Here is a 20,131-nt window from a genome sequence, read left to right as displayed (position 1 = left end):
TTGTCAAAAAGCTAGAACACCGAAATTTAAAAGGCTGGTCTGCTGACTTTAACAAGGAGTCAGCACGTCACCCTATATAAAGCAGACCTATTGGATTTGTCAAATAGTCACCACAATAATTTACCAATAACCATATTCCAAAGTAATCCTTATAAATACACACATGGCAATGCATAATAATTATTCTCACAAAACTCTTTAAAATTAAGTATTTTTATTTCAATCAACTCAAAATGTGGGTATGAGTCTTACTTTAAAGCTTTTAAGGAACCAACCACAAGAGGTCCCCACACTCAAGCTGAAGAGCATACAGCTCCAGCTTGGAGTACTTTAAAAAAAAAAAAAAAAGAATCTCTCCGGGGTCATGCATTCAGTGACGATGAAGACTTGCTGTTAAAAAAAAAAAAACTTCCCTAAGAGGCTGCTGTCCTCCCTTGTAGCCCCTGCAACACTTGTATAAATTGAAGTTGGTTCCCCTGCCGCCCTTGGAACAACAACAAAGTGATGGTTGGATTGCTTGGCAATCGCTCGGGCCACATCCCAATCCATTGTTTTTACCCCCTATGGCACCTCAGTTTGTACCCAGCCATATACAAATCAGTCATGACCCTGCTCCTTTGCGAACAGTCCAGCCTGAACTGCCAAGCCAGGTCCTCCTGGACCTGGAATACAAGCAACCTAGGAACAGGATCAAGACTGATTTGCATATGGCTGGGTCCAAACTGAGGTGCCATGGTGTACAAAATAACTATGGAGTGGGATGCAGCCCAAGTGATATAACAGTGGCTGAGGGCACTATAGGTCGCTACTGGAAGAGAGCAGTAAACCTTTAATGAGCAGGCTCATCCACCTAAATAGTGAAGTGGTGAGGGCAACTTTTATATTTATATATACCCACTCTTGCGATGCCTGTGTCTTTCTTTAAAAAATGGTTTCATTTCTAGTCAATAACCCGGACCTGTTGGGGCACATAGCTGGATGTGCACCTATCATCTCTGCAGTTTGCAGGCTAACGCCAATCCCTTTCCATGGAGGGAGATGTAGCAAAGTATTTTTGGCTTGGATGTGCAGTTCCAGTTGATAGCCACCAGTTCTTCAATCTGCAGTACACACTGATCAGGATATGAGAAGCGCTGAATAGTACACCTAATGCACTGTGGCATCATTCAATTGAGGTTAGAGGTACATTATGGGAGATTTGGCTTAAAGGATGATGATGTCTTCATCGTTTTGCTAGAGAGCTATGTAGCTTACCAGATCTGATGGAGCTGTACTTTTTGGCCAGAGATGATGTAGGCTATTGGGTGGTCAGAGAGAAGTTCATAGCATTCGTTAAGAGTACAGCCAAACAGTTGTTGCTGTTGCCAAAGACAGACTCTGATGTAAAGAGTAGTGTGTATGATCCCCATTGTTTCTAAGTTTGATTGTTAGAGGAAATCAAGCACAATTACAAAGAGTTGAACTTCATTACTAAGTATGATTAGTGCACCGTGGATCTGGTGTTACACTTTTTTCCAGTTCCTCTGTAAGTTGCTTCTCGAATGGCCACCACATGCAAAGACAGAAAATCTGCCAGGGCACCGCAATGCGCACAATGACCACAATATGCCAATGAGGGCCACCTTATGCCATGTCCACCATAATAGTTCAAATGTTAAAAATATGCCAAGAAAGATCACCACAATGTCTGAAATATTTACAAAATAAATGTAGGCATCTTCTACCATGGCCGCCATAATGCACAAAGTATGTCAAGGAGGATCGCTTGTTGCGAAGAGAGTTGTATTTTTGGGAGGGGTGGGCGTTTGGCCACATATGTAGGCAGAAGTAAACCTTTGTATCACAGAAGACCACTACTATAGGTGGAAACCAGATCATATTTGGTGTGGATGATGAATGAGATCATGTCCTTTTGCTGGCAAGGACGGTAGAGGTAAAGACCAGGCACTAATTAAAGGATCATCGGAGGCCCTATAATGGAATGAAGGATGAGGGGGAAGAGGCTGCCCTGCAATAATGCGAGCAGGGGATGGAATACCTTGGTGTTAATGTGTATAGTTCCACAGTCAATAATGGGGCAAGAAGAGAAAAGGTGTACCTCTGAAGTGTAGGGAAAACAACGTACATTTTAAAATATTTTGGTAAAGCTGTATCCACCCCATTTTCGCAGCGCCTCGCCTCCAAAAAAGTTAATCTATTCCTCAAATGTTCTTTTACGAAGAGAGACATTTTGAGGAGCAGTTTATTATTTCTTTTGAAAAGTAAATTTTCTTCTTTCTTTGCTGTACACTTGTTTATTTTCAAACTTTGTTTGTACAAGTGCTTTTTTTCAGAACATATATTTTGTATGAAGGTTTTCAAAAAGTTAACTTTGGAGCACATTCATATTTAAGTTGATTTTGAGTTAGATCTTCATTGACATCTGATAAAAGGATGGAGAATGCATGGCCCATGATTTGATTTGTGAAGAATTTGTTTTCTGTTTAGTGCAAACAAAGCAAAGAATTCTATTGATAAATCAACGGAGACTGACAACGGCTACGTGTCCCTTGATGGCAAGGTGAGAGGCAAGAAGAGCGAAGATGGTCTTCACGTCCAAGATCATGTATGTGATTCGTTGCGATCTGAAGAGACATGTTGGAACGCAGGAACAGTGAGAAACGCACATGTTCATAAGAATGTAGGTCTTCCTTATACAGTCAAAAAATATAATAATTATTGCATATAAGACGTTAAGAATACCTAAGTGAAACTTCCTTATCTTTATTGGCATTTATATTGATGGTCAGCTGAATTGTTCCCGCGACTACTTGTTTTATTTTTTTCTGTTAATGAAAAGGGCCTACATACTTTTCTTGCTCAACATAATTTTTACCACTCTCCACATGTGGGAAAAATGTTGCTCAGTATTGCTTTGGTTACGAAACCTTATAGGTTTTCTGTATTTTTTCTTGCATATGCAGGTTGTTTGGTACTCCTATATTACCTGGGGTGCAAGAAGCCTACCTAGGAGTCTTGGTATTTTTCAGTATGTTTTGTGTAAATTGTTATGAATCCTATGCCGAATCTTAACTGAATTAGATCAGTCATGGACTTCTCTTTGACATCTTACACAGTTGCAAGCCTTGCACTTTCTCCCTCTTGCTTTTGATATTTAATAAACTGATGGAACCACTGAGGGACCTGTTGACTTTCTAGGTATAGGTCTGCTCCAGTATTTCATTGATGCAGTATTGTCATGTAGTTCCTACACATCTATACAGGATCTGCACGTTTAGACAACATAAACTAAGGGATTGATGTCCAGACTGATTCCAGACACCCCGAAAGGATATGTTAATCTGCAGACCAGCTAGCTCACAGTGCCACTATAAGCCTCACAACCTTACTAAGGAGCTAATTGTTTCTGGCAACTATCTAACATGACAACCCTGCCCCTCAGGGATCATAAAAACAGTGTACTTCTTTTCGATCAGTCACTCGTGCTCACTCGTTCTCAGAGAAATATACAGAATAAACGGAGGGGATGTTTTCAATAAGCATTTATTGAGCCAGCGTCATTCTAGTATAAAATACATGTGCTGCATGTAATTAATAAAGATTTCCAAATAGCAACTGCCTCTCTCGCAATCTTAAACTTAACCCTCTTGAAATAATTAGGGTCATTTACTCTTGCAAGAAATCGGTTAGAATCATTGCCTAACATAAATTGGTGGTAATAGTATTGACTATTAGGATAGAATAAACTACGAAGACGGCCAAAAAAAGTTGCCAGAAAATATAATTTGAAATCAGGGAAGTTTAAGCCGCCTTTGTCGGTTGGTAATTTAAGCAGAGCAAGCGATCTTCTAGCTTTCTTGTACCCCCAAATATAGCTGCTTAAAATCCCGTCTAATTTCTTAAAAAAAGAATTATTAACACGTAAGGGTATAGACCTGAATAAATACAAAAATTTTGGCAAAATCTTCATTTTAATTAAGTTAATCCGGCCTATAAGACTTAAAGGTATTTTATGCCATTTTTTAAATAGGCCAGCTACTTCTTTCAATAAGGCGTCATAGTTGAGGGTGTTTATGTCGCTTATTTTAGCTGATATCTTGACACCTAAATATGTCGCCACCCGACCAGTACCTTGGACAAAAGTCAATGGTTTGTAGTTTAGTATGACCTGTGTTTTACTTAAATTTAATTAGTATCCTGAAATTAAACCAAAAGCATTAGATTCCTTAATTATCGTTATAAGAGCTTTTTCTACATCAGTGGAGTATATGGCAATGTCATCGGCGTAGGCAGTGATTTTCAAAGAGTTAGAGCCGGATTCCAGTGGAATAATATGAGGTTGAGTTAGTAATGAATTTATAAACTGTTCCATCGAAAGTGCAAAAAGCAGGGGTGAAAGCGGGCACCCCTGCCGCGTGCCCCTGAGTATTTTAAAACCTGGGGAAATCATGCCTGAATAACTAATTTTAGCCGTTGGGGAATCATATAGGGCCTGTATCCATCTTAGATATTGACCATTGAAGCCGTACGCCCTCATTACGGCCCAGAGGTAATCCCACCCGACTCGGTCGAATGCCTTTTCAGCATCTAAAAGTATCATACCGAGTCGGGTGGAATTGACCGCTGCTACGTCAAAAGCGGTAATTGCCATATTAACATGGGCTGTAGTGTCCCGGCCGGTAATAAATCCATGTTGTTGTGGATTGACCAGCATGCAAGACTTCTTTTTTTCACTCAAAGCTTTCTTTGTGGGGCAATCCTGGGCTACCAGGAATATTTAATGATGGACTTGGGACTGTCTTGGCCAATCTGGGAATTAATTTTTGGGGGGATCTTTATGGAAATCAGGGATTTTTAAATTTTACAACACTTAAACTTTTCTTTAATTTAACTGAATCTATGCGATTTAAATATATGCAAATTAGAGACTACTTGATTTGTAAGATGAAAATCATTCAAATTTCGGACTCAGATTTATGGACGTGTTTTTATTCGGAGAATCAGAAATCATTAATTAGCAAGGGGTACAAATGTTTAAATAATTTCAAAGAGGACAACTGTCCAAAAATTGCTCTGAAATGGACATCTAGACTAGGGATTAATATTACCGCTACTAAAATCTCGGCGTCCCTTTGCAATATTAACAAAGTGGTACAATCTTCGAGTCTGAGGATTCAGCTATACAAAACCATTTGCTTTTTATATTATACCCCGTTCAGAATTTCTAATTGGTCTCAAAACTCTTCATCAAGCCCATGCTCTAAGTGCCCCAAATGTGATCTAGTGGCGGCTGATATTACTCATATATTTTTTTCATGTCCAGCCTTGCACGAGTTCTGGACTGGATTCGAAAATATCTTATCGCAAAAACAAATCATATTTGGTTATCTCTCGCCGTTATCTGTATTATTAGATGTACAATCTATAAATGGCCCACACAGAGATTTATTAACTGTATTATTTTCTTGTGCTCGACTGACCATTGCTAGGGCATGGATCTCCCAGAAACCCCCACATATTTTGGAATGGTGGTTTTTGATTAATGAAATTTACACTATGGAGCGTGCCATTGCTAAAACGAGGGGATTGAAATCTATGAAAAAATTTTATAAAATTTGGGGAACTCTTCTTTAACCCTTTTTACTTTTTTACGCCTTTATTTGTTTGTGTATGGCCTACTTGTTATCAAATGTATATGTTATTACTATCTGCTAATCTTCGGTTTTTGTACTATTTGTGTTGTCAATAAAAAATTTTTTTAAAAAAATAAAAAAAAATACATGTGCTGCAAAAACCATTAGACAGAAACAGATTTATACGCTTATAAGCACCAACAGAGTAAATAAAAGGTTGAATTCTACCATGGTGCTAAAACAGTGAATATATGCAGGCATATAGCTACATGGTAGTAATAATGAGTGCTCCTAAGATGCAAACCCTAACTAAATGTACCAAGCATGTATGTAGGTGTATAGCCAAGAATCCCCTAGGAAAGAACCAACCCCATTACCTGAACGGAGAGAACGAAGGACCCCGTCTTGGTCTCGAGTTGGACACCCCAGAAGGGATGTCCGACAACTGCGTGCTGGAGTGTCTGCGTGCAGGGACTTCAGCGTCTCGGGTCAGCATGGAAGCTTCCCCTCTGGTTTGTCCAGCGAAGATGTGGTACTTATATACCTGAAAGGTACCCTCAGAGCATCTACCTAGATGTGTCATGGTACTGTGGGCCTGTCGGCCAAGGATTACCATGGTGGTGACTTTGTACAGAGTTATTATGCAGAAGATGGTAATCCTGCTGTGATACTAGGAATCCTCATGCAGAATAAATGAGGCTACTTTCCGAAGAAAACCGCACAACATTTATTCGGCACCTAACTAGGTAAAAGGTAGCACCAGAGTCGTTATGTAGAGTAAGGTAGGACAAAGGTCGTGCAACTACTATTGGGGTACATTGGGGCTCATAACATTATTGAGAACATTTTATCTTTAATGGCTGTCATTTTTTAAAACTGAAATCTTCCTATCTGAGCTCCTTCTGTTTATTTCCAGGAAGTGTCAGCTACTCATTGCAACATGGCTTTAAATACTACAATAGGTTGCAACGTTGCCAGTGACTGAGATTAATTACTTCCACTTGTTTTTGTTGCAGTACAGGTATACCCACATGTGGGTCCCATGCTTTCCATGCCAGAGGCCTTAAGCTATGTATCACTGACCTAGCTTAAGTAGATCAGTCAGGGGGTGGCTTATGTTGCCTCCCGAAGGGCTCCTAGCCTGGTAGTTCAGGCTGGACTGATTTGCTGGAGCATTGTCAAGACTGATTTGCATATGGCTGGTCTCTGCCTAAAGTGACACACTAGCTGAAAAGCAATGGGTTGGGATCTGGCTTGAGCAATTGTCAGTGGTCTTGATTAATTTAGGTACTCCTTTCATCACATTGATTTTGTACCTTTCCTACATGGCATAGCTTAATTCCTGAACTAGTAATTCAAGCCTAATCGTTGGCTTTATCTAATGCTGAAAACTGCATCTGTGTATCAAAACCAAGTCTGTACTAAATTAGGGCATTGTTTTTAGTTTAAAATGATCAACATGCTTATAACAGTGACAGATTAAAGATAATAGGATAGGTCCTGATTAGGTCATTCAGTTAATGTACCCTGTTACTTTCGACGGTTGGCACTCAAAGTTGGCTGCTGTAACTTAGCGCTTGGGCGCAAAGTCTCATTCCTTTGTGGTAGCTCAATCGGCTAATACCTTGCACCTGTTTTCTCCTCGGGCTACTATGCAACTAGGACCATCTCTGAGGCTCAAGCCTGTCTTACTGAAGCAGACTAATTCCTTCTACTCTGATTGAAATGTTCTCTATAGTTGGACTCTTTAATGTCTATTATTAAAGATTTGTTTTTCAAGCAGGGTCACTTCTCTTTTAAGAATCTTGCAAATGTGTGTCTTCATAGTTTCTTTACACTTAGCTACCAAGGGGTGTTCTGCTTGTACCAGGTAGAAATAAATGTCTTTGTATGTTAAGGTGATCTCTACCACCCAACCCCTTTTCAGCTTCTTTTGGTCTGCCTTGTAGCTTTCTGCAAGTGCGTTTGACATTCTCTAAGCCCGATTGCGCGTGTCCATCTTATTGTTGGTAGTCACCAAAAGACCCTAGGTTGTGCTGCTCAGAAGCTGTACTCCTTACTCTCCCTCCCCCACCCCCACCCTCCAGCCAAGGCAGGTTACTTACTATTATTTTGTGTGAGTACTTTGAAGCATTTAATTTGGATTACAAATATCTACATGAGGAGGCCTTAGGAAATATGTGTAGCTTGTCACACTTGATGGCGGTGGTTTGAGATGAGTGACAGGCCACAAAAATGTCTGTAGGGCCTAATCTTTTGTCAGAACGAGCAAGAAAGCGTATTATTCGATACCGGTTTGTCACTTTGATGCTGTCTTGTAACCATCTGATGTAAGAGTTGTGGTCTGGCTTTACTTTGTTTAAATCAAAAAACCACTCCAGGTGTCTCCCTCACCACCAAAATCAGCAAACTAGAGACCTCAAAATATTGAGGTCTTCTCACTTTTCTGCTCGATAATCTGACCAAGTAATGTATATGTCCAAAGCCTGTTATAAAAATTAAAAAAACTCTGATCACCAAAAAGCATTGTAGTTAGTTAATTCAAAGTTTAAATCCCACTTACGTTTCTGGATTCTCCCATAGAAATCAGGATTTGTAATCTGGTACTTTCTCCACTGGTCCCAGAACCCGCAGGCCATGTGACATTCTGTACTCCCTCCATGGACACTGGGGAAACAATGCCTTGTACCCATTAGCCGTATGTACTGTTGCAAGGAGATACATTTATCATTACAAAAGCCAATCCAGTCATTACATGGATTTAAATTCACAACTTTAAGGTTTTCATTTGTTAAGCCTCATAAGAATGCAATGCTCAGTCAACCGATAAGATTGTAACCACTTGTCTTTAGGTTCCACTCAGGTCTCCAGAAGCAAAATAAATGCCATAGTTCTCCTGATGGTTGAAGTCGCAAGTCCAGTTGAACATCTTTACAGTAATAGAGTTGTGAGGGCTTTTCAGACCACAAAAAGACATTTTGTTGGCAATAAAAATACACTAAGGCCGTGCGCTGGCATTCAATTGTGTTTATTTTTATTACATTTTTTTAATATTCGTTTAATACTTCCAGTTGGAAAACTGTTTATTCAGTCTAAAAACCAAGGCAAGCAGAACAATTCAAGGAGAGCAGAGTTATGACAAGTATGCAGCATTCATTGTAGAGTAGGAATATTGCACAGATACTTGACAGTAGCTTTTTGGTTTTTTTTAGGATGCACAAAGAATAGTCACAAATGTCTCAGATGAAGTCTCGAGTGAAGAGGACCCTGAAACTGGATATACACACCGCCGGAATGTGGATCGTGCTTGTAGCGAAAGTGTGCTTCGGAACAGGAAATTACACCCTTATAAGAAGCATTACACTACTGAAGTGAGCTAATTTCCTTTTATATGCATGCCTTTACTGTAATATTATTAAATCTTGATTTATCCTATTTTTTTAGTATCTTTATTTTGAAAAGCTTTTATGGTAATAAACAATTTGGAATCATATGTCTTTGTATTGAAGATTTTATATTCATTTGGGCACTGTATAATTATATTGGTTTCTCCCATTTTTTTAATTTATTTTCACAAAGTTTTACTGTACAATTTTTGGTATCAAGACATCTTTGCATAAATGTTTTTTTTTAAAGAAATTGCATCTAACTATATTTTCGAAGATGTGTGAAAAATACAGTAGTTAAAAATACATAGTTTGTGAAGCAGATACAAGCATGGTGCATGGCCTGGCAACACTGAGAGCTAGATGCATCTTAAAGAGGCTCCTCCACTGTCCAGAAAAGTGCTGCAAATTTCAGATAGACATTGTGTTGGGGATGTTTTTTGATTGACTGGATCAGGCTGCTGATTTGACTCTGCCTTGATCCAGGAAATATACATGTTGATCCCTGACACAATCTGAGGGGATTCTGGAGAAGCACAGCCTTGGATTGGAACAGGATTGCCTGTTATGAAGATGGTGGTGGTAAGAGTTCATTTAGCGGTCTGTGAAATTATAAAGAGCTCTCCTTGACACTTTGCTGGAGGAGATAGCGGGAAAGAGGATCAACAGGCCAAGAACAGTGAGCAAACCGGCCTGCCACAGCTGAGCCAAGGAAAGAGCTGCGTAATTGTATTAACGGTTAGAGAGCAGGGCAGGCCATCTTTCAGACACACCAGTATGTCATGGGGCTCACCCAACATGATGGTAGGTGGTAGGGTGGGAATCTGCTGCACAACAGAGGCTGTCAGAGCTCCAGTGCAGCAGTGAGGGGATCATTCAGACAACAGCCCAAGTGGGGAGGTATGGGTATTGGCTAAGTGCTTCCCGCCTGATGTGAAGAAGCCATAGCACATTACCAGAGTGCCTGCTACCAAAGCGGTGAAAGCTACGGTGTGGGCACCCTGACAGTGAGTAGAGTGGACTGGAATAGTTCAAGGGGGCCCAGAAAAATAGTGTCTAGCAAAGTGGCTCCGGTGAAATGTTTTATCAGGAGGAGACCAGGTGAGCCCATCAGGCCATTAGGAGACGCACACCAGCAGACAATGGGCCCAGGTAGGCATTTAAAAGTAGAGAAGACTGTTGACGTTCTGAATCGGCAAACGACAGGAGAAAACGGCCACAGATTCTGTACAGTCATGGCTCAATTGAGGACATGGGGACACTGATGGGAATGGGCTGATTAACATACAGGAAAGTACATGGTGGTGAAATGTAAATCATTGTGTTTGGATTCCCATTGAAATAGAAAATGGATATGAGATGTGTGCCCCTGTGTCTCCCATTTCTCATAGATAATTATTGGCCTTGGGCTGAATCTGGTGCTCCCTTTGAAGGCTCCTGCAAGCCTGGGGGTGCCCCTGCATCGCAGAGGCTGCAGGGCCCTGCATTTACACTCCTGAAAGTTTCTACCTCCTTGTCAATGAGTGAACTTTCCTTGCCAGAGAACAGAAAGGGTCTGGTTTTTTTGTTGAAAGCACGTTCTGTAGACCTCTATATGAACCCCTATAACTGTTTATAGGACCCTATCGTCCCCTGTTATCTTCTTTCAACTGTGAAGAAAGGGGGTCAGTGTCCCTCCCACTTTTAGTTGGAGAAAAATAAGTAATCTTTACCTGTGAATCCTCCTGGGGCATTGGAAGCATCCCGGAATTATCCTCTTCCCCCTCAAACCCGTCTGGCACCTCACATGTGAAGAATCCACCAAACATTTTCTGATGCTGCACCTGGATACCATGTTTGAGCTCTTAGCCTCTTTGGGAGGCTGGGAAGAAAAAACAAACAGTTGAGTGCACCTTGCCTCTACCCCCTCAATCAAAAACCTTTTGTCCAAACACTTTTCTTATTGATTGCTGGACTTTGTCCAGTGACGAAAAGGTAATGAAAAATGTCCCTAATTATGTTATGAAAGAGTCTCCAAAGATACCTCTTTAAGCCACTGCACCTACCGCAGACAAGTGAGGTTAGCCATTTGGTAAAAATGATAGTTTGCATTTCCTAAAAATAATATTGCTCTTTGCACCAAGCAAGATAATCACAATCCTATAATTCAATGGTAAATAAAAAGTTAAATTAAAACCAGCATTGGCAAAGCCAATAGGTCTCGACTATGCAAGAGATATTGTCTTTGCAAATATGTTTTAGCCCTGTTGTCTCCAATGCACTACCCTCTATTTTACCCTATACCTCTCTCAATATATCCTCTAACTCCACTGTCTTACTCATCCCAAATCTCATTCTACTACTATGATCTCCAAAATAACCCTGTCTAGACTCTTCCCTTCTCTATCCCTCCTTGGATTACCTCAAAGCTCATTTTAATACTGTGATCTCCCAAGCAACTCATCTAAATTCTTCCCTCATCTAATTCTTCTCTCTCCTATCCCTCCTTTGACTCATCCCAAAACTCACTTGACTACTATGATAACCCTAATCCATTGATAGAGATTCTTTTCTCCTCCTTCTCTCCTTATACTCATCCCAAACCTCATCTTACTACTATGATCTCCCAATAAACACTTTCTAGACTCTTCCCTCTTCTAACCCCCCATAATCCTTTTCAATCCAACTAACAGACTTGCATGTCACTCACTAATCCTTTATGGGTTCTAGAGTAGCGTGCTACCAGCCAAAAAGCACTTTGATGCCTTGTCAGGTCTGGTAAGCGCTATATAAATGCAATTACAATACAATACAACAATTTCCCTGGGGAAATCAGATTACCAGTTTCTTTAGCCTTTTTAGTCACGTCAGGAGTCTTTGTTTGTCAACCAGAAATGTGGGGCATCTTAAACTCTCCAGGGTCCATTAATCCCTTTTTTGGGATCCTTCATGAACTTGGACTTTGCCATCTATCAAGGGAGTAAGTGTGACGGATCGGGGCTGTATTCCCAGTATTAATATTTGTATTATGACCTAGGCCCACTGAATCAGGTATGAAATTTCCCACTGGGCCTAGGCACCCATGCCCTAATTTTTCCAAAGGGTCTGCAATACCCACATGTCAGATAGAGGTTTACTCCCTATCAAAAATATATTCAGGTGTCAAGTGGGTGTACAGTGGTATTTCAAGTGGAATCAAAAACTCTCCATGGACTCTGTGATGAACCATTTATTTAGCATCTTTATTTTCAAAAGCTTTTAAGGTAATTACCATTTTAGAATCAGATGTCTTTGTATTGAATAATTTATATTCATGTGTGCACTGTATAATTATTATATATTGGTGTCTCCTATTTTTTAGTATCTTTATTTTCAAAAAATGTTATGTTAGAACTTTTGGAATCAAAACATCTTTGTATCAAAGTTTTTTAAAAAAAGATGAAATTCATTTAGCAATATTTTCGAAGCTGCCCTCTCCCCCAATTATGGGGTCCACTGTGCCCCTAGAACAAAAGAGGAAAGAACTACATTTTACACCACCTACAGAACCCCCTGGTGGGCTGGAGAGCTATTGCACTCTCATTTGCTGCAGCCCTGTTATATCAGGTAAGTTAAGACCCCACCTCAACATCCTGTCAGTGCACATCATGAGGGCAGGCGGGTCTCCTGCTTCAAAGAACCACAAAACATACTCCACACTGCTCACAAGTGCGGTCGAGCTGTCCCTGAGCTGGACCCGCCTTCAGAGAGAAGGGTTTAATTAAAATAGCTGAATAAGCAAAGTTATCAGGAATAATATGGCAGTGCTCACAAAAAAACTTATCAAAATAAATACTATTGCAAGCCAAATCACAATCAAATGTCCTCGCTCAACACAGTCATCTAACCTGCTACTGAGCAGCAAAGAAACTGGTGCTGTTTTCTTGAGGATTGTAGTCTTGGAGGGTCTCATCTCTGATTGGATGTTTACTAGACGTTTTCCTAATGGACTCATGGGTGATGTCCTCCACTGAGTTATTGTGTTGTAGATTTATGTGGCACCAGAGAATAAATTGAAGAAAGTAAGATGAACAATCCTTGCCTCTGGTCCTAACCTAGAATCTGTGTAAATCAGAACAAAATATATTCATCACATACATATGCGGCCTAATCTATTGTCTAGGTCTGTGCCTGATGGGATGCATATTGATGCTAATAACATTTTTAATGTTTACTAGTAGGGTTGAATTTTTGGAATGCATGAATGAATACTGTCATTGTTTTCGACCTACATCTTACTGTCTTTTGGAGAGGTTAGTAGGGTTTTGGATTATGAGTACGAAATATTTTATTTTACCTGCCTGTGTCGATTTCAGGATGCACCAAAATCTGGGACCAGTTGCAGTTCTCGCTGCTCAAGTTCAAGACTGGATTCGGAGAGTACGAGGCCAGAATCCGAAACTGAAGATGTCTTATGGGAAGACCTCCTGCACTGTGCAGAGTGCCGCTCCTCCTGCACCAGTGAGACGGATGTAGAAACCACCCATATCAATCCGTGTGTAAAAAAGGAATACCGAGATGACCCCTTCCATCAGGTTAGCCTTGCTGTCAGTGGCTGAAATCAATAATTTGTAGTAGCATGTTATTTACACCCTGCTGTCTAATTTTAACCTTTACGTCTCAATCAACCAAGGCTGTGACCCAATTAACTGTCGCAGTTGTAGCCTCTTTAACTCCCTTTCTGTCTACTGTTCTATTTCCACCTTCACACTCTTAACAATACTCCCTCCCATGTTTCTTTAACATGTATCCAGCCTTTTTCCCAACAAGACTGATGCAGATTTAGGCACATTATCATTGGACACATTGGCAAGATGATGGTAAATTAAAATTGGGAGGTAACTGTTAAGCACTCTGTCTCTTGACCAAACACTGCCTTTAAGTCTTTCCTCAGTATGGTATTATTGATGCACGTAGGTTGCCAAATATCTTATGTTTCCTGTATATATCGGCAGCAGTTTTCTCCATTTCGTATTAGTAGTAAATTCTATGACGCTACTCATCCAACACTAGAGCCTTCCCTATACCTATTCTAAGTGTCTTAGGAAGCCCTACTTCGCTTTCTAAGACACTGTGTGAGATTGCCTATTGTTTTAGTGGACGATGGGTTTTGTTGCAGTCAGCCTAAATACAACAACCCTTGGGTTGGGCGGAAATATGATCATTGTCGCTCTCTAGTTCTCATAACACTTTGGCCCAAAATTCATGCAGGTGTTGGCAAAGCCAAATAAAATATCATGCCTTTAGTTTCACACCCTCTCCAGCAGTGGCCTGATCTATTGTGAGCCACAGGGTGTAATTTATCAGAAGTGAGATGCCATCTAAACAAAACTTTTCTGTTTATCTCTGCGCCCTCTTTCACAAGAGCCTGAAATTCCTATTCAATTACATTATTTACATCCTGGAGCAACTTGTAGATTAACACCACTGAGTCCACATTCTCCAACAACAAGACCCTGAGTCGAACTTGCACGCATCAGAATCTTTTTCTCTTTGGTTTTTCTAGATTCCCTCTATTTACTCAAAGTTTTCTATCTTTCCTTTGTCAAAGTAGTTGTTAACCTCTGTGTATCCCCCGTTTTCTGTATGCCTTTGTACCAACAAGTAGCAGTCAGGAAACAACCAAACTGAGTTCTAAAGGCCGTTTATTTAAAACAATGGTCAATAGTAGGTTGAATATTTAACTGTAATCAGTTTTCCTAGAAATCCTCCACCAGGCAGCTCAAATTGTAATTCCCACTTTGCTTTCTTTCTCTTCTTGTGGTTATCTCATTCGGTTTCTCCCCGTTAGCCTTTAGTGTCGCTCATGAGTTTACCACTATTCAAGAGTTAGATTTCCCTTAAGAAATCAGAACACAGGCTGGTATCAGTTCTCACGGATTACCCTTATTCAGACACCAGTTCCACCATCTATTATGCAAGTTTCTTGCTTCAATGCTACTGTTTCCATTGGAATTAAAGAGTGACCTCTTCCCATGCCACTTTCCTACACCTTCGGTAGTGCACCTAATAGTGCAGGGTCATGCAACAGGACAGTGTCACCAATTGTACAACTTTGTAATAACTGTCTGTAGTACTTGAATGCGACCATGGCCCACCCCTTGGACCTTGGCATAAGGGAATGCAGCACATCTCTCTCTGGGTGAACTGTGTTCCACTTGTACTTCCCTCTTCTAGTCTTCTGTTTCAATACACTTGTTTGCCTAGTACATCTCTCTCTCTTCTGATGGGTACTTCTAATCACATATTCCTCACCTTGTGAGTATTTTCTAAGCATCAAACTGGATCTGGAAACTTTTGGAACAGTATTCCAGTCTGGTCAGCCCCTACAGAACCTCTTAGCATTTCTTGCGGCCTGCACTGATAATCTCTTGGGCAAAACTATGTTCAGGACCACTAGTTAATAGGTAGGAAGCTCGTTGCCATCAACCACTGCCAGTTGACCCTGACTGTCTTTCTCAACATACCATGCCAGAGAGCATGGTGATGCAGGTGCCCACCACTAAGGCAAATCCAAAGCTCTCCTCACCACCCGATTATAGTGTAAGAGAATAGAGACATTTAGCAAGCTTATCTTTTCTTCCACAAGTCTTGCTCTGTGATCAGTAAATTCTAGCTGAAGTCTAGGCGGCTACTCCAGTGCCCTATAGGACATGGTGGACAAAGTTTTACTAGCAGTTCCAGATCACCTCCAAGCTATCCAGGATGGCCATGGTGCAGCTAAATTCGTGATTTGCTCTGGTGTGGACAAGATTGACTGCTTAGATTGGGTAGTAGGTATGAGTGTGGCATTTTAGTGCTATAACTGGTTGTGCTCTAAGGGCTTCTCTGGGGATGTCCAAGCATCCCTAATGGACAGTCGTTTGATGGTCTCTACTCCTGCCTCTTTCAGCCTCCTCCACTTATAAGTGATGTTTCAGGACTGGTTGCCTCATTTTCCCTACAAACGCTCAAACTTTAACTAGTCTGCTATCTACACTTGGCATTGGCCATCTTCCCGTGTCCATGTGGAGCGACTTCCATGTCGTTTCCTTATCACAGACATGCTATCTGTCTGATTAGAAGTGACTGCTGCCAAAAAATGAGGTTCCCTGCCCCCCCCCCCCCCCCCCCTCCCCCCTTGTGCCCCAAACCTGGAGGGAAGTGCTTGTGACTGGTGTTGCTGCCGTTGTATCATAGAGAGGCCTGGGATCTCCCAATATGACATGTCCAACATCATGTGATCAAAGAAGCACCATTGAAGCTCGTGTAGTTAAGAAGATGCAGCTGTTGGGCTGTGCTTTATAACAGTCTGTCAATTCTAAGAACCCCAGACCATCATAACCCCTTCAGGTGTAGAGTGCAATGCTTACAGGCCGCTCTTGATTTTCTTCCCCTGTTCAGTGAAATTATTGTATTTCTCTTGGATCTCTGTTAGATGACCTTGGAACGTGAGACCGGGGGGGATCTGGAATAGACCAAACTAAGAATATAATTTTGACCAACGCTATCCTGAAAATCTATGCTTTAGTTAAGTTGTGCCACATTATAGCTCTTGCTCCATCTATCCTAGCAGTATTGAGTAATCAGCCTGTTCTATACCCTGAATGTTCGAAGTTAAAAATATCCCAAACCATTTTAACAATTTGGTGCTCTTTTGGAAAGCATTCATTTTTATCAGGTGTTATCTCTTCATCATGCTGGAGTATTTATACTTTGAATTTCTGGCTCCTGGTAAGACATAATTATCTTAAAGAGTATCAGAGGGAAATTTCAAGGTTTGTGAGTGAAACCAACAAATGTCACATTGAAGGAATTTTCTCCCCACTGATTCCTGCAATATTTTTGTTTACTCAACTGCTCTGCGCTAGCAGATCAGTAGAAATTGCTAACATAAAAGGGGTTTGGTTTATCCTTTCAAAGGCACATTCTGTTTCTTGGGAGAGGAGTGCCGCATCCCTTCTGAGGCGTTTTGTTTTGTTGGCATTAGCCTTTTTTAGAGTTGTCACCCAGGTTGATGGCTTGTTTAGAAGGAATACGGGCCTGGAAGACCCACGGTCCCGAGTATGCTTCCCTGGTTTAAATAGCATGAATACTGATGCTTCCATGATAGAGGTTATGATTAGCAGAAACTTAAAGAAGTTCTTTTAGAATGCAGGAGTCAAGCCATCCGAGTCTGTGGTCTCTGGTTAGGTTCACATTTTTCACATTCGTCTTTGTGATGGGCTCATGTAAATTGAGGATCTGTCCTAGAGAGATTTTGTTAATGAAAGCATATAATTTGTAGAGGTCTTGATAGTACTGACTTAGTTTTCCTTCATTAGTTAGTCTTTTGTAGGGCTTCTGTTTTATGCCCCACCACTCTTACACAGGGGGTTGACTGTTGAGATAAGTTTTACAAAGATGTTTGCTGAGTTTTGGTTAGAGCATTGTGAAGGGACACAACAGCCTGCCACAACTCAGGAGAGTTGTGGCCTGTGCAGTGAGTGAACAGAGACCGAACCACTCGACAGGGGGAGGAAATGGAAGCAGGCACTTAATGTATGATATCACCTGGTGTGGTGAGCAAAAGAACGATGGATTAAACCCAGATCCTTGTGACTAGCGTTGAATGTTTGCATTGTTCAACATTCTGGCCATCATTTGTTTCTTTTGCATTTGTTGCCCTATGTGGGAAGGGTATGCCCAGACTTGGGTCCCGTGCTCGCTGCGCCACTGGATTTAAGCTAGCCTGGGTGATGCCCCGAAACTGGTCCCAGGATGCTTGTTTGGGTCCAGGGAGGACCTGGCTTGGCAGTTCGGGCTGTACTGTTTCCATGAGCGCAGGGTCAAGACCGATTTGCATATGGATGGGTCCAATTTGGGGTGGTGTGGTGAGTAAAAGAACTACGGATTAAACCCAGATCCTTGTGACTGGGGGTGACTGTTTGCATTGTTCATTTGATTCTTTTGCATTTATCACCTGGGGTTTAAACAAGTGCCACGACGTTCTTACTCCTAATCCTATATTTGCCATGCTTCTATCCCGATCTCTGTGGGACGTTTGTTCTGGGCAGAACAATCCTCTTGCCTAAAGTGGGAAAAGGGCACCCAGCGGAGAACTTTAATATAGGGATATAGCTTAGGCAATACAACTCTACTCTGGAATTTCGTGTCCCCATCCCTTACAGTGCATGTTGATCTTCAGGAATAAAAAAATAAATTCATCTGAACATAAAACACATAGTCCAGTACACATAATAGCTATTACATTTATTGACATTCAAGGCTATGTACCTTTTAGTTATTTTGATTATCGGGAGCTGGTATAGCTAATTTTAAGTTAGAGGCTTAGGGCCAGATGCATCAAAAAATGTTTTGCGATTCGCAATTAGGGAATCGCAAAACGGCATGCATGAAAGTGTGCTGTACACTTTCTGCGATTCCTAAGGGGTCGCAAATGACCTACCTCATGAATATTAATGAGGTAGGTCGCAATTTTTGACCCCTTAGGAATCGCAAAAATCACAGGGATGGTGGCCTGCTGAGATCAGCAGACCACCATGTCTGTGGTTGCTTTTAAATAAAGCAATCTTTTTTTTTGTAAAGCAGCCCGTTTTCCTTGAAGCAAAACGAGATGCTTTACAAAAAGAAAAATGAAAAGTTTTCTTTTCATTTTTAAAGAGCAGGCCGATCAATGGGACCACTGCCTGCTCTTAAAAATGCTTTTACAAACATTCGCAGAGGGGATGGGGTCCCTTGGGGACCCCTTCCCATTTGCAAATGTCTTACCACCTACTTGAAGTAGATGGTAATATGCAAATGTTTTGCGACCGCATTCAAGGTCACAAAACATTCATGCATACTGTTAGGGTTCGCTATTTGGAAGGGATGCCCTAAACACGCCTCTTCCAAATAGTGAATCGGAAACCAATTTTGCAATTCGGTAACAGGTTACCATATCGCAAAATTGGGTTGGTTTGCATCGCAAAAGCATTTTTTGCGATCGCAAATGGGCCGATTCTGCAAAGGAGAAAAATGCTTGATGCATCTGGCTCTTAGAAAGTCTGTGGCTAGTTCATGGAGTGTGCTTTGGTATGTAGAACACTCAATTTTTCCCATGTCCAATGTAACTTCGTCAGTCATGTTTTTAGTCTGGTAATTCTAGCCCTACATTTGTACAATCAAGGTGAGAGTGGAGTAAGGTTTAAGCTATAGGATGCTAAACAAAACAAGGCTGGATTGACTATCAATAATAGAGTGCACTATTGCACACAGGACCATTTTGAAATGCCTATAAAGTGTAAGCAATAGACATTTTATTCCCCAGCTTGATGTAGTTACTTTTGGTCATAGAATGTTACATGGGAGACCTCCTTAAGAGTGTTTACTGCTACATGATGGATACTGCCCAGCAGGCAACGCACCAAGAGTCTGACATTTAGCACACAGTTTCATAATAAAACATAGCATCAGTCAATGTCCATTTGACTGCTGGTGTGGCAAAGCTTTCCAAATACCTATTTGAAAAGGGTAGTAAGTTAATACGATTTTAGGATGTTTCTGATTTCTAATGCCTTAGTCTGTGGAAAAGGACTATTCTTTGTAATTAACAACAGTACAGTGGCATACATGCTAGCACAGCTTCTCACGCAGTGTCACACAGAAGATATAGGTTACATATAAGCTCACTGCAAACATGAACTTCCACAAACAAGCAGGCTGGAAAATTTAGCAGCTGTGGAAAAAAATCATTTTGCCAAGAATTATACTGCTACATGACTTAAAGATGCCTGCTGATTTACAAAAATTGCACCTCAGAGCAACATGAAATAGAAGACTCCCTGACCACCAGAAAATAGTGCCCAGCAAATGACGAACGTTGGAGTGATAAAGAAAAATCAGTTTCAAATAGTTAAATGCACACATTCATGTGTTAAAGCACATTAGGCTTGATATTATGTGAATCACACCAGAGCAGGCACACTTCCACTAACATATATCCTTCTACCAGCTATATTTTCTACAGGCAGTAAAGATTTATGATATGCATACTTATAAATAAAAAATTTGTATCTGGACATCAATATCTATCAGTCAGTGAATCTACCATGAGGCAGTAGCTGGATACACTAG

The 20,131-nt window shown here is 40.9% G+C and overlaps 1 protein-coding gene across 6 annotated transcripts in view; it reads left to right on the top strand.

The window, feature by feature from the left end:
* Nucleotides 1-20,131, top strand: part of PHTF2 (putative homeodomain transcription factor 2) — a 514,204-nt gene that overhangs the window by 405,911 nt on the left and 88,162 nt on the right. For 4 of the 6 annotated variants that reach the window (XM_085653986.1, XM_085653985.1, XM_085653989.1 and 1 more), the window contains 3 exons: nucleotides 2,488-2,680; nucleotides 8,846-9,004; nucleotides 13,354-13,572. In XM_085653986.1, coding sequence (XP_085510112.1) covers nucleotides 2,488-2,680; nucleotides 8,846-9,004; nucleotides 13,354-13,572 — 571 coding nt within the window. The remainder of the gene's footprint in view (nucleotides 1-2,487; nucleotides 2,681-8,845; nucleotides 9,005-13,353; nucleotides 13,573-20,131) is intronic. The other 2 variants (XM_085653990.1, XM_085653988.1) reach the window with 1 other exon arrangement.

Source organism: Triturus cristatus, chromosome 4_1, assembly GCF_964204655.1.
Source record: "Triturus cristatus chromosome 4_1, aTriCri1.1, whole genome shotgun sequence".
NCBI lineage: Eukaryota > Metazoa > Chordata > Amphibia > Caudata > Salamandridae > Triturus > Triturus cristatus.
Note: the sequence above shows the minus strand (reverse complement) of the source record. Positions and strands in the feature narration are given on the sequence as shown.